Source organism: Phocoena sinus, chromosome 4 (assembly GCF_008692025.1).
Source record: "Phocoena sinus isolate mPhoSin1 chromosome 4, mPhoSin1.pri, whole genome shotgun sequence".
Lineage (NCBI taxonomy): Eukaryota > Metazoa > Chordata > Mammalia > Artiodactyla > Phocoenidae > Phocoena > Phocoena sinus.
In genome coordinates this window covers 22,499,578-22,513,446 of record NC_045766.1, presented here as the reverse complement: position 1 = coordinate 22,513,446, position 13,869 = coordinate 22,499,578, and the positions used below count along the sequence as shown (strand labels likewise).

The window sequence follows — 13,869 nt, the reverse complement described above, 5'->3', positions numbered from 1 at the left end:
TTTTATAGACACAACCTTTTAAAAAGATTAAAGAGCTGCTAAAAACAGCTTTACTGCACAAGAAACACATTCAAATGGTCCAAACATATTTGTATAGGTGATTAATTCTTCCAGTAGATAATTGTGAAAAAAAAAAAAGCAAAATCTACAAGAAATAAATAGGCAAGGTGAAGGCATACAGAATTCTAATTTTTATTTTATATATATATATATATATATATATATATTTTGGCGGTACGTGGGCCTCTCACTGTTGTGGCCTCTCCCGCTGCGGAGCACAGGCTCCAGATGCGCAGGCTCAGCGGTCATGGCTCACGGGCCCAGCCGCTCCGCGGCATGTGGGATCTTGCCGGACTGGGGCACGAACCTGTGTCCCCTGCATCGGCAGGAGGACTCTCAACCACTGTGCCACCAGGGAAGCCCAAATTATTATATTTTTAATATTCTTTTATGTATTCACATTCCTTAGATTCAGATTGGCAAACTCTGAAACTGCAGAAGTGAATGGTTAAGATTTTGGTTTTTTAAATGCATAGCAGTAGCCTCCATTATGGAAAAATTCATGGGTTCATAAATTGTGGTTCACAAATTGTTCCTTGATAACTTCCACTGAATGTGAGTTGGTTTGATAAAATTTAAATATTTTCTTACACTTATGTTTCTAGGTAATAAAGTTAAAATTTTATTACCACCAATGAAAGAGCAAATGAATATTTTTTCAAATTAAACAAAAGCATTCACTTGACAAATTAGCTTATTAAGTTGAAGGCTGTGCATAAAATTGCAATAATGACAATTCAAATGAGGTAAACAGAATAAACCGTTTATTAAAACATCGTGTGATAAAATAAACTTTTTGATCCAATGCTACAATGGTAAACATTTTCCCCTCATTAACATTCCACCTAAAACACAGTTAAATTACAACGCAATATGACTAGATCTTGAAAATACTTCTGTCCTTTACCACTCAGTAATTGAACAGTGAGGTGAGTGCAGATCTAGGTTTTCTTGATGGGTCAGAGACAGAGGATGATAACGTAGAACACCACTGAAATCTCATACAACCAAAGGTTAAATTTTATTTACCCTGTTCACTGGTCCAAACTTTAAATTCTCATAATATCAAATAAAGATTTCATGAATCATCCCCCTCCCTGCCAAAAATAAATATTAGGAACAGATTAAGGATAAGAGTTGGGTTTTAAGCTGCACTTTATTTGTTACTATAACATTTTTTGTTTTTTTTTTAAACTGATCAACCACAAGCATGCAAAAAATTCTCTTCTGAACGGAACTGCTTCCATAGCTCCTTGGATATCAGTAGGTAAATTATAAACGTCGTTCAATTTATAGTTCTCTCCTTTATAGCACTTATAAGCAGTGTGTGAGACACATACCACAGAGGTAGGAAAGACCATCTTTAATAAATTATCTTCTTAATTGTAGAGGAATTTCTGCAAATAAAACTGAAAAAGGCTAACCCATGCCTCTGATGAGTCCCAAAAGACCGCAGATCCACCGCCTCCGATTCAAAGAATTAGCCCCCTGGAGAGTACTAGCCTTTGTAGGGCACCTGATAACAAGATCCACCAGGGCTCCGAACAACTGCACAAGGAACACCTTCCACTGCTCTCATTTGCCGATTCTTTGGACCACCCAGTCCTGCTGGCAGAGAGGGCAGCGATTGTTCTGCTTCACCCACAGGGACATGCAGCAGTTATGGAAAGAATGATTACATTCTCCCCAGACGACTGAAAGAAAAAAAAGAATATCTGACATTACATATTTCAATTTAAATTACCGAGCTCAAAATTCTAGCTTATTTTAGATTATGTAATAATTAGGGTTCATAATCTTGAATAAAGATGGTTAACCGGTCAAAATAATTTTTTCTAGCTATAAAGAAATGGAACCTTACATATGTAAATTACACTTAGGAAATGAGATACACCACTGTGCTTAGGAACTTTCCATCACTGCTTAGAATCTGTGGGTGCTGTGGTGGCCCCCAGTTCCTACATAGCTCCACATGGTGTCTTTCTCAAGTTAGGAGATTAAAAGACTTTAGTCTTCCTTAGATCCCAGACTACCTCAGTCAGGCACTGACCCTGGAGACCTTTGGGTCTTTATTTTACTGAAAAATGTCCTCCTGATTTTTATTTAGCAAGATATAATGAATTTTAAATGTTTTTAGCTCAGAGCAGGCGATTATAAACAGGTGACATGCTTCTAAACATTATTAGTTGTACCTCTAATGAGTTGTTTTCTGGAAGTGGTGAGGATCTGTGTTAAGTCATCCACAGGCAGTGCAATTCCTCACGTGACAAACAGAATGGAATTTTCAAAGTGGCTGGCTTTGAAAGAGAGGTCTCTTTCAAGAAAAGGGTCTCTCTATGATCAAATAAAGATGGCCTACACCTCACAATTCCCAAATGAAAATGTTTAAAACAAACAGAATCGAAGAAAAAATTTTAACCAAGGGAAATCACCTATAATCTGGGATACAATCTCAAACATGGGCTTCATTTATCCCTTGCTTGACCAACTGAACTATAACAGAACAATAAAAGAAATAGGAAAAAAAAAACCAGGAAACAAACCTTTTTGTGAAAATTGGTTGTAGGAGTAGGAAGCTAGGGGACTCATTCTAAGTCTTTTGAGAGGAAGAAACAGGATTTGATCAAAACTACATAAATCATTAAGAAGCTGTATGTAAACCACACAAACACAAAGGTAACCTTTCATTTCAGGAAAATCTTTAAACACTTTTATATAGCAATCTAGAAGTGATGACCTCAAGAACTGGGACATAAAAACCTTTGAGCTGCTTAAATATTTGGCCTAAGACAACTTCTGTAGCCCCAGATGTAAATAAAATTTAACAAACTTCTATCTATAAACTACATCCAAAAAAATCTTGAGATTTAGAATTGTTTTTACCTTAGTAGAAAAGTTAAATACCGGATCATAAAAGAATATTGAATACTGAAATGCTTTGTTAGAATAAAATCCTGACTGACCAAAACTAACCTGTAACATACTCAAAACTTGAAGGATGTTTTGGCAAATTCCTTATTTTATACTCTTCTTAATAGAAAAGAATTATTTCTTTTTTGATTACCAAAATGTTTACCATGCCCACGTCTAGGATATATAACCAATTCTCCTCAATTAAAGCAACTGAAGGACTTACAGGTTAATTCCATTAAGACCATCTGAGAACCAACATTTTATATTAATAATGGATCACTGCTTTACAGTTTATTTTTGTGTATTGATAAAGTCAATCTTAATTGCAAATTCAAACATCCCCACTGAGAGAAAACCTTCAGTTGAAAAAGCCAGAGAACAAAATTACAACATACCAACACAATCCTCTTGTTTGTTTTCAGCTTGACATCTAAGACAGGCATCTAAAAGTAAACAAATAGCAATTCTCATTCTGATGCTCAGAATGCAACTTTTAAAACCCATACGCTTCAAAGTCAAATAAAGGCCCAAAGGGTTAGAGATGTAGATTAAAAGACTCATACTATTAATTTCTCATCTGAACATAACTGCTTAAAGATGAATAAAGTACAAGGCACTCTACTAATTTACTTATGACCATGAGCAATTTCACAAGGGTTACTGACCCTCTATTTTTACAAGCTCTGATGAAAAGACCTTGGATGTAACCACCAGAGAAAAATATGCTATACTCCACTATATTAGGAGTTATAAGCTCACTGGGCATGTTCACACAGATCAACCTTATGAGTAGTTTATTTTCAAGACATCCTTTTAAATAAGCCATGCATATATATTGTATTTGCTTACACACAGATAGAAACTCTAGAATGATATCCAAGAAACTAATAATAAAGTTTACCTGGGAGGGGATGGAACGGGAAGGAGTTTTCACTGTGTACTTGCTCAAGTTTTTAAGTTATGTGACTGTATAATTTCTATAAAAATTAAATGTAAAAAACTCCTAAATACTAGGTTCTCTTTTTTTCTTTTTTTTCTTTTTTTTTTTTTTTTTTGCGGTACGCGGGCCTCTCACTGCCGCGGCCTCTCCCGTTGAGGAGCACAGGCTCCAGACGCACAGGCTCAGCGGCCATGGCCCACGGGCCCAGCCACTCCGCGGCATGCGGGATCCTCCCGGACCGGGGCACGAACTGGTGTCCCGTGTATCGGCAGGCGGACTCCCAACCACCGCGCCACCAGGGAAGCCCTCTTTTTTTCTTTTTAAGGAAATGCTCCCTCTGAGCCCAAAGCATTTACCCGACAACAGTAAAATATTTTAATAAATTACCTGGGAGAAAACATGAGGAATGGGAACCAAAAGGGTATACTAGAAGTTTTCAAAATTGAATCTGTACTACTATTTGTTTGATGAAAGAGGTAATATAGAATATTTTAGGAACCAATGAAATGGACTCATTCACTAGCTGAAAGGAGTCAAAGTTGGGTAAAAGGAAGTTCAAACAAACAGAAAAAAGTAGTTTTTAACATAAATTGGAGGAAAATAATTCTGTAAAAATAGAAACACGGTGGAGCTGAAGCCTGCTTCTCTTCTTACACTGGATTATGCTCAGGCATTTGTTTGCTCCTCTCTGCGTGCTCTCACCCTTAAGAAAACACACCACCCTGGCCTCTTCAGTGTGGATTAAAAACAACCACCGCCTCCTGAGGCCTTCTTCAATTCCACAATTACTGAGTATCTACTCTGTGCAAAGAGTAATGCACTGCCGACACCAAAATGACCAAGTCTGGGTCCCTGCTCTCACCAGTAAATGGAGAGGTAGATAGGCAAACAACTAAATATCATAAGGATCATGATATAAGGGTGAAGACATGGCTCTGGTCCTGTGTAATCACAGAATTAGAGTTCATGGTCCCAACTGTCTCTTTTACAAATTAGGAAAACAAGGTTCCAAAAAGTTAGCTCAAACGTCCACGTTAACATACAGCTGTGGAAGGTTACTCTGGCTCTTCATAACTTGACAGCACTAGCAAACCTGGTCGCCTCTTCCTCACCAGTGCTTGCTCGCTGTGCCATCTGCTCCTTTCAGAATGAAGGGGGGAGAGTGGAAACCCAGGAAGAGAGTGTTAACTACATCAGAGTGGGCTGGCAGGCAAATCTTAGATCCAGAAGTCATAACCAATCATTTAGGCGTGTGAGATGAATTCCAAATATAAAGGACATGGGATTAAGTGGGCTCTTTGTATAATCTAGAAGTCTCTGAATATGCTTATAGCTTGGATTTAGATTCATTATCAAAAACTGACCTAAATGGCTAAAAATGACTAACGTTGCAGATAAAGGAAAACATTTTCTTTTGATGATGTTCCTAATATCTAAAACAGCACATTTCTAAAGAGTATAGTAACACCTTTCAGAATGATGCTAAAAAACAAACTTCCTTCTGCTGTCACCTGACCACTAAGTGGATTTTAACACCTCATAAACAAAATACAGAGGTCTAGTCCAGAATACTTTCCTGAACCCAAAGCACAGCTGTTGTAAATCTGTAACATTAATCCACAGTAGCAGAATACTTGCTATAATTAGAAAGTTAATGTGAACCCTGAGTCATTTTTAGCCCATACTTTGACTTACTTTAAATATCCCAGGAAAGTTTATTTCTTGCAAAATTGCAATCATTATTTTAAATTTTGCATTTCTGTTTACTATTTTAAAATTTTTCTTTGGGGAGAAAAATAAAATGTTCTTTTAGGAAATTCTTTTTTTTAAACTAAAGGAAATTTAGGGGATAAAATTTTTAACAGTTTGTCGTACAAAAGAACAAAAATCGCCTGGATAAGTTAAAAATGTCACTCAAACTGTAAATTATGATTCTAGTTTTTAAGAAAGGGGAAGGACAAGGGAGCTGTATTGCAGGCCAATAAACTAGGTACTTTTAAAAGTTGATACACAATATAAGCGGATCACATCTGAAATCAAGTTCTTTTAAAAGTAAAAATTGTTTGAATCCCATGGTTGTAAATTTTCTTTAAAACAAATCCTTATGAATAAAAAACATAAGAGCATACTACAAAGACAGTAAATTGAGAAATCGCTTGATTCTGGTAGGTTTCAATTTTCATTCCTCAAGAAGGGAGAGCAATTTTTAAGTTATTTTCTCCAATTCTCTCATTTTTCAGTGCAAGACACAAAGCTTTCAAACTATACAAACCTCAGTGTTCTCCAACTACCTTCAAGAAACAACATTTAAGGGCTTCCCTGATGGCGCAGTGGTTGAGAGTCCGCCTGCTGATGCAGGGGACACGGGTTCGTGCCCCGGTCCGGGAAGATCCCACATGCCGCGGAGCGGCTGGGCCCGTGAGCCATGGCCGCTGAGCCTGCGCGTCCGGAGCCTGTGCTCCGCAACGGGAGATGCTCTTAAATGCAGGAGTTTTAAATGCCCTATTTAAAAACATAACGTGCATTTCAAGAGCACCTCTTTTTCAAGGTGGTCCGAGATCTTAAAACATAAACCATATAAAACATAACGAGATGAAGCTATTCTAAAAGGTTTCACTTGGTTCAATATTTTTATTAAAAATATCATAGAAAGAAGTAACAGTTATTTGTAAAAGAGGGTTTTCCATAAAGGTCTGACTTCAGGGTACTGTCTTCTCCAAGAAATGGCATCCTATGATAGGAAGGGACCAGGAAGGAGATGAAGTTTTATGTTTCTGAATAAAAGGGCTTACATCCTTCCCGTTCAAGCCAAGCGAGTGCTATCTGACCAGTCTCGAATCATCCAGCTTTAAAAGCCAGCAGAACAGTAGCCCATCCAGAAAGGCAACGGCTAGGAACATTTTTCTTCCCTGCGCCTCCTCAGAGCACGACTAGGGGTCGTTTTTGTGGAAGATGACTCCAGAGCATCACTTTGTTGTGTGTGACCAGAACCACTTTAGTGACCCGCTGACTCAGGGCCTTGACCCTGACCTCTCTGCGATCTGCTTTTTGTAAAGGGTGCCGTAGCTGGCCACACAAACCGAAGTGGTTCCTCCCAGCTCCCATCAAATCGCCTACTTTTATTGTCGTGATCACACCCATCATTACCTGAAATTACCTTGTTTAACGGCACTGCTTACCACCCATTTCTCTCCCCAGAATACCAGTCCCCAGCGCTGGGCGCCTGCTGAACGACCCCACGGCCCCTGGCGGCGGCCGCAGCCCTCTGACCGGCGACAGCTCGGGCGTGGCCCGCGGTCCCTGGGCACCGGGGCAGGGCGACCCCGCCCCCACTCCTCCAGGAACAGTCTCTCCGAGGCTCGGTCTGTCCCCTACGCCCGGAGCCGGGCCCGCGGAGGCCGCCGCGCGGCCCGGGCCTCGCGTGCAGCGCTTACCCATCACCTGGACCCTACAGATGGCGCACGTATCGCACTCCACGTCCCAGCTCCACATGGCCACGGCGTTCCACTTCTTGAGAGAGAACATTTTGTCGCCTCCCGACTTGGAGCCTGCGCTCCCGGAGTGAGAGGACAGGGCGCAGGGTTCCTCGCCGTCTTCCACGTCGGCCATGGCGGCGGCGCGAGGCCGGCGGCGGAGACGTTGGGTCGCGGGAGGCGGGAGGCTATGGCGGCTCCGCGGGGCCGCCCGACGGGCCACAGCGCCTCCCGCAGGCCGCGGGCCACCGCCGGCCGAGGACTGGGGCCGCCCGCGATTGGCTGGCGCGGCCGAGTGACGTCACGGTACGTCAGCGCCCGCGGCTTCCCGGTGCCTGGGTGTCTCGGTGTCCCCGGGTACCAGCGACCCCGCGCCTGGCCAGCTCAGGGGCCTGAGGGGCCCGGGGCCGACTCAGCACAATGGAGGGTTCCAGTGCGCATGAAACACGTGTCCTGCTTTATGCCTTCATGACACTTACCGCTCTCAGAAGTTGTCTTGATATATTCGTTTGCCTCCTCCCTCCCAAATGTAAAGGGCGTCGGAGCGGGCTCCACGTCTTGATCACCACCTTCTCCTCGGTACGTAAAAAATGCAGCCTCAGGAGGGGCAGTTATTTGTTGAGTGAATGAATGACGGTCTAGGAATCTGGTTCAACGGTTCTGAAACTTTATGGTCTCGCGACCCCTTTACACTTAAAAATTATTAGGACATTAAAGAACTTTTATTTTTGTAGGATGGATGTATACATATACACAATCATACGTATATATTTCCTTTTTAAGAAAACAGGAAAAAATTTAAATGTATTCATTTAAAAATAACAGTAAGAAACCCATTACAAGTTATTCTTAGAACAAGAATATCGTGCACTCACAAGAGAGAGTGAAGAGAAATAGCTGTGAATATTGTTATCCAAATAGTTTTGACCTTGTTGGTCCCCTGAAAGGATCCCAGGAACCCTGGGGACTATACTCGGAGAACCTCTGATCTAGTTTAAACTCCGTTTATACGTAGGAATAATGAGGTCCAGAAAAGTGAGTAACTTAAAGAGCACACTGCTCTTCCGTGAAGGTGACAGTTTGGAAACCAGGGTTCTTCTGTTGCTAGCCCAGGGTCATATTATTATGTTGTCCCAAGCAAAGCAGATGACATCTCTATTGAAAAGATAAGAGATAGAAATCTGAGGCACAGAGAGCGGAAGAAGATGCTTGATTACCACTACCACCTAGTGGTGGACACCTGCTGTGTCAGGTTTGGGACCCAGCCTCCCACCACTTCTTACTGGGCCTAATCATCCCTTCATCTCCTGATGTCAGGCCTTGTGCCTGGGCCAGGGCTACCCAAACTCCAGAAATCTGGCAGAGGAACAGGGATGCTTATGCATTTACATATTTATATATGTAAAAATATAAATGTGGACACATGGTCACATTAGGCTAGATGCTAATGTGTGCTGTTCATTGAGTGGTGCAGTTAGGTGCTGTGAGGGACAGAAACATTCCTCAGGACGGATGTAGTGAGGGAAAGCCTCATGGAAGAGGTGAAGTTTGAACTGGGCGGAGATGGGAGGCCTTGGAGGCCAGGAAGTGAATGGAGAAAGCAGACCTCTGCGAGGCTGTCAGCTTGAACAGAGCAGTAATAGTGATGGCAGATGTAAATCTGACCACAGTAGCTTTATGAGCCAGACAAAAATGCCTGTAAACAAACCTAGATGAACCATCCAAAACACATTTCATTCAATTAAGCTATCACACATCTGACTAGAGATGGCTATAAATGCTAGATAGTTAAAAGAAGGCTGGAACCCAGTGAGGATAAAATGCCCCCCGTTGGTGGGAACTGGGCAGTCTGAAAGAGAAAAGGAGGGACCTCAGATGAAAGGCTAGAGGATGATTAAGAAGGAGAAATGGCTCATGCCCATGCTGAATCTGAACCTCATCACCCTGCCCCTGGATTACTGTGGCCTGACTTCCTTCCTGTCTCTCCTCCCCACTCTAGCATTCAATCTAAAGTGTCTGTTTAATTTTCCTCTGTCCACTTTTCCACTTGGCGCTCTGCTGCTCAAAATGTTCCGTGGCCCTGCATTATCACTAGAACAAAATCTAAATGTGCCAGTTGGTCCCTTAAATCCTGCCACCATATAGCCCCAGTCTACTTTTCTAGTAGTCATCCCTAAGCACTCCTCACTGAGACGGTCATCAGATTAGTTGTCTCAGTCCTCCAAACACACCCTGGACTGTCGGGGTTTTTTGCCCCTCACATTGTAACATCTCTGAAATTGGTCAGAACGTCTCCCTTCCTGCTCCGGCTACATTGCTTCTGAAATGAGGAAAAACTCCCTTATCTTTGTGTCCGTACTGACCACTCTTTGCCACTATTTATTCATTTCTCCCAGAAAAACCATAGCACTTAATTCACTCTTTTGGCATCAGGTCGCATAACAACCCAAAAGTGCTGTTACTGATGTTCATCAAACAATTTTAAGGTTTTTAAATTGACAGCTCATAAATGATAAAAACCTTAAAATAGGAAAATGAGTATCCAATGGAAAAAAAAGCAAGTACTGTTAATGGACTCTCCAGAAATTGCTACGTATGTACTGCAGACACATAACACATCAACTCATTTAAAAACTTTTTAACTGTGGTAAAATACACATAACATAAAGTTTACCATCATAACCACTTTTAAGTGTACAGTTCAGTAGTATTAAGTACATTCACTTTGTTATCAACCAGTGTCCAGAACTTTTTTATCTTCCAAAACTGAAACTCTGTACCCATTAAACAACTCACCATTTCCCCCTCCTCCCTCTGGCAGCCACCATTCTCCTTTCTGTTTCTAAGTTTGGGTAATCTAGGTACCTCATATAATTGGAATTATATAGTATTTGTCTTTTTGTAACTGGTTTACTTAGCATAATGTCCTCCGGGTTCATACATGTTGTAGCATGTGTCAAAATTTCCTTCCCTTCTAAGACTGAATAATATTCCATTGTATGTATTTACCCCATTTTGCTTATCTATTCATCCATCAGTGGACACATGGGTTGCTTCCATCATTTGATTATTGTGGATAATGCTTTTATGAACATAGGTGTACAATTAATCTCTTCCTGATCCTGCTTTCAGTTCTTTTGGATATAAACCTGAGACAGGAAGTGGGTAGGGCACAACCTTTAAAAGAATGACATAGGCTTCCCTGGTGGTGCAGTGGTTGAGAGTCCGCCGATGCAGGGGACACGGGTTCGTGCCCCGGTCTGGGAAGATCCCACATGCTGTGGAGCGGCTGGGCCCGTGAGCCATGGCCGCTGGGCCTGCGCGTCCGGAGCCTGTGCTCCGCAACGGGAGGGGCCACAACAGTGAGAGGCCCGCTTACCGCAAAAAAAAAAAAAAGAATGACATAGCCCAAGGGCACGACATAAACTGATTAGAACCAAATAGGTCCAAGATGGCTGAGTCGAGTTCTACTTGACCTTGAGCATCAGTATATGCTCATTGTAGCACATCAGCACACTAAATGACACACCCCAGCTTCCATGGCAGTTACAAGGACGACCACAAAAGGTCAAAAAGTGAGCAGTGGCCCAGTTACTGGAAATCCTCACCCCTTCCCCCAAATGGCTAGAATAATCTCCCACTCATTAGCCTATGAAATTACCCATCCCAATAAAAACTGACAGCCCCATACCCTCTTGCCTCTCTTGCCTTCCGAGATGCCACACTCTGTCTGTGGAGTATGTATCTCCCTAAATAAACCTTCTTTCACTTTACTATGGCTCACTCTTTAATTCTTTCCTGTGTGAAGCCAAGAACCCACACTTGGCGGCCATCCCAGGGACTCACCTGAGACCTGGGATGGGACCCTCCTCTCGCGCCCTACTCTCTTTTCTGCAACAAACCCAGAAGTGAAGTTGCTGACTCATATTAATTCATTGCTAATATGAAATTTTCACATTTTATTCTCCAGGCTGCTCTTCTTGTTCAGTAGTATGACTAGGGCATGTCTCCATATAAGCACTTTCATATCCACATTATTCTTCCTGATGGCTGCATAGAATTCCACTATATACATTTCCTGTGATTTATTTCTCTGAGAACCAGTTGAGAGACATTTAGTTGTTTCCAGTGTATAATTAATAGTGCTGCAGTGAACATCTTTATACATATTTCCTTGCACATGTGAGAATATATATATATATATTAGAATATATATATAGAGAGAATATAGATATATATTAGATATATATTAGAATATATATATTCTATATATTCTCTATATATATTAGAATATATATATTCTAATATATATATATTAGAATATATATATATTCTATATATTCTCTCTCTATATATATATATATAGTCCTGAGTTAAGAATGCCTTAACTCAGGCATTCTAGAAGTAGTATACCTGAGTTAAGGCCATGTATTTTTCATTTTGATAGACATTGCCAAAAGACCCCTAAATAAGCACAGATTTTACACTCCCAACCAGTGGATGTCGGTGGCAAATCTTTAAAAAGTTATTATTATTATTTTTTTGAGTGGAAACAATTTCTCAGGAAGCCTCATACATTGGATATATAAGTTCTAGAGATTTGTCAAATTGATGTCACTACCCTATAGGCTTCCTTACCCTGACTAATGATTTATACTATTTCAACTCATGCTCTAATGTTTACTTTTAATGTATGAGGATCTTCTCTTCCTCGCTAGATGCTAAGATCCTCAAGAGTGGACATAATTTACTGTACTCATCCTCACCTCTACAGTTAGTTTGGTGCCTGGAACTTGCCAGCAATTGTTACATTGTACATCGAATGAATGACAGTTTTTGTTTTTAACTTCAAAATGAAGAGATCTTAAGTGTTTTTTTCTCTATTGTTCTTGTGTAGCTATTCTCAATGAAATAACTGGAATCATCAATTCTAACAACAATAATACCAGCCATTAATATTTATTTTTGAAAACATACTATGAAACAGGTATTGTCCTAAAATACTTGAGATGTGTTACCTCATTCAATGCTCACCAAATGAAATAGGTGCTACTCTTATCTGTATCTTACATAAGGAGAAACTGAGGCACAGTGAGGTTAACTGACCTGCCCAAAGTCACCTGTAAAGCAGCAGGTTTCCACAGAGAATTCTGGTTCATCTAGTTGCCCAATCTGTGCTTTTTATCCCTGCATCATGTACAATTTAACAAATCCAATTTATCATCCATACATTGATCAATGACACCTCTTGCATTTCCCATGGAGCTGTCTGAAATCGTAATGAGGGTAGGGGGTAGAGTGAGCAGAAGTTTCCTCATTTGGGAGAAGATCCCCATTTTTAGGGATGTTGTCTTTTAGAAGATGGTTATTATTTCCCCAAATTCCTATTGTTCCCAACCATAGATGTATTTATGAAAGAAGAGTCTTTCTTTCTTAAAGATCATGACTTCCTTCAAATTATAAATTTCACATGCACAAGAGAAGAATCCCACTTATTTTTACTAAGGCATACTTGTGAAACCCACATTTTAGAAAATGACAAGCGTGACAGAACTAACACTACTTTAAACGTTCATAAAAGAGTCTTATCAAATTTTAGAACTTGAAAGGGGTTTGGTTACAGTGAAAAATATTATAGAACAAGCAATATATTTCCAGGCATGTCTAGTTGGCCATGGAAATAGATAGAATCCATATGGTTATATGGTGTCCATATTCAGTTTTTAGCCTGTGAAAAAATAAACAGGAAATCATAAATAGAGAAAAAAGGAAGTTCAACTTTATATAGTAGAGAGTAAGCATATGTAAACATTTACCCCCGCCAAGAGGTAGCACAGCTTCATAAAGAGTTTAGGTAGGGTTTCCCTGGTGGCGCAGTGGTTGAGAGTCTGCCTGCCGATGCAGGGGACACAGGTTCGTGCCCCGGTCCGGGAAGACCCCACATGCCGCAGAGCGGCTGGGCCCGTGAGCCACGGTCGCTGAGCCTGCGCGTCCGGAGCCTATGCTCCGCAACGGGAGAGGCCACAGCAGTGAGAGGCCCGCGTACTGCAAAAAAAAAAAAAAAAAAAAAAAAAGATAATAATTAGATATTGAGATGGAGTTACAGAACAATGAATGGCATGGTGAGAAAGCTATGCACGTTTCGATTCCCTAAAAATATTCGATCAAAACAATGCATACACATAGCTAAACAATTAAATAGGGATTAAAAAGTTTATAATGAAAATCAGCAGACCCTCCCCCCCCACCTCAGCATCCACAGCACTCTTCTCTAAGAGACAGCCACTTACAACTCATTCAGCTGTTTTTCATGTTTACTGCCTTACTTCAAAGTACTTCTATATTATTTATCAATATTTCCATTTAAATTTTTACATACTATTGTCACTTTCAGCAAACCTTTCAATAGAGATACATCACAATTTTTAGTTAAATCAACACATTAGATTCATTAGTGTGATCATACATATTTTGTTCAGTGTT

The 13,869-nt window shown here is 40.7% G+C and overlaps 1 protein-coding gene across 2 annotated transcripts; it reads right to left on the bottom strand.

Annotated features, from left to right (window-relative positions):
* Nucleotides 1–802: 802 nt before the first annotated feature.
* Nucleotides 803–7,663, bottom strand: RNF7 (ring finger protein 7). 2 transcript variants are annotated; one of them, XM_032631323.1, is made up of 3 exons: nucleotides 7,348–7,663; nucleotides 3,369–3,416; nucleotides 803–1,754 (listed from the first exon to the last, which is right to left on the bottom strand). In XM_032631323.1, the coding sequence occupies exons 1-3, from the start codon at nucleotides 7,520–7,522 to the stop codon at nucleotides 1,636–1,638; spliced, it is 342 nt and encodes a 113-aa protein (XP_032487214.1). In that variant the 5' UTR covers nucleotides 7,523–7,663; the 3' UTR covers nucleotides 803–1,635. The 2 variants fall into 2 exon arrangements, with proteins under 2 accessions (XP_032487214.1, XP_032487216.1); XM_032631325.1 differs by having other exon boundaries at nucleotides 1,698–1,754; nucleotides 7,355–7,607.
* Nucleotides 7,664–13,869: the final 6,206 nt, after the last annotated feature.

What these genes read in the sequence shown, in the direction of transcription:
- RNF7 (XM_032631323.1), bottom strand. Translation starts at nt 7,522, where the DNA reads ATGGCCGACGTGGAAGACGGCGAGGAACCCTGCGCCCTGTCCTCTCAC. An exon ending in CTGTAGGGTCCAGGTGATGG is followed by an intron (nt 3,417 to 7,347) that starts GTAAGCGCTGCA and finishes GTTTACTTTTAG; the next exon opens with ATGCCTGTCTTAGATGTCAA. An exon ending in CAAACAAGAGGATTGTGTTG is followed by an intron (nt 1,755 to 3,368) that starts GTATGTTGTAAT and finishes TTTTTCTTTCAG; the next exon opens with TCGTCTGGGGAGAATGTAAT.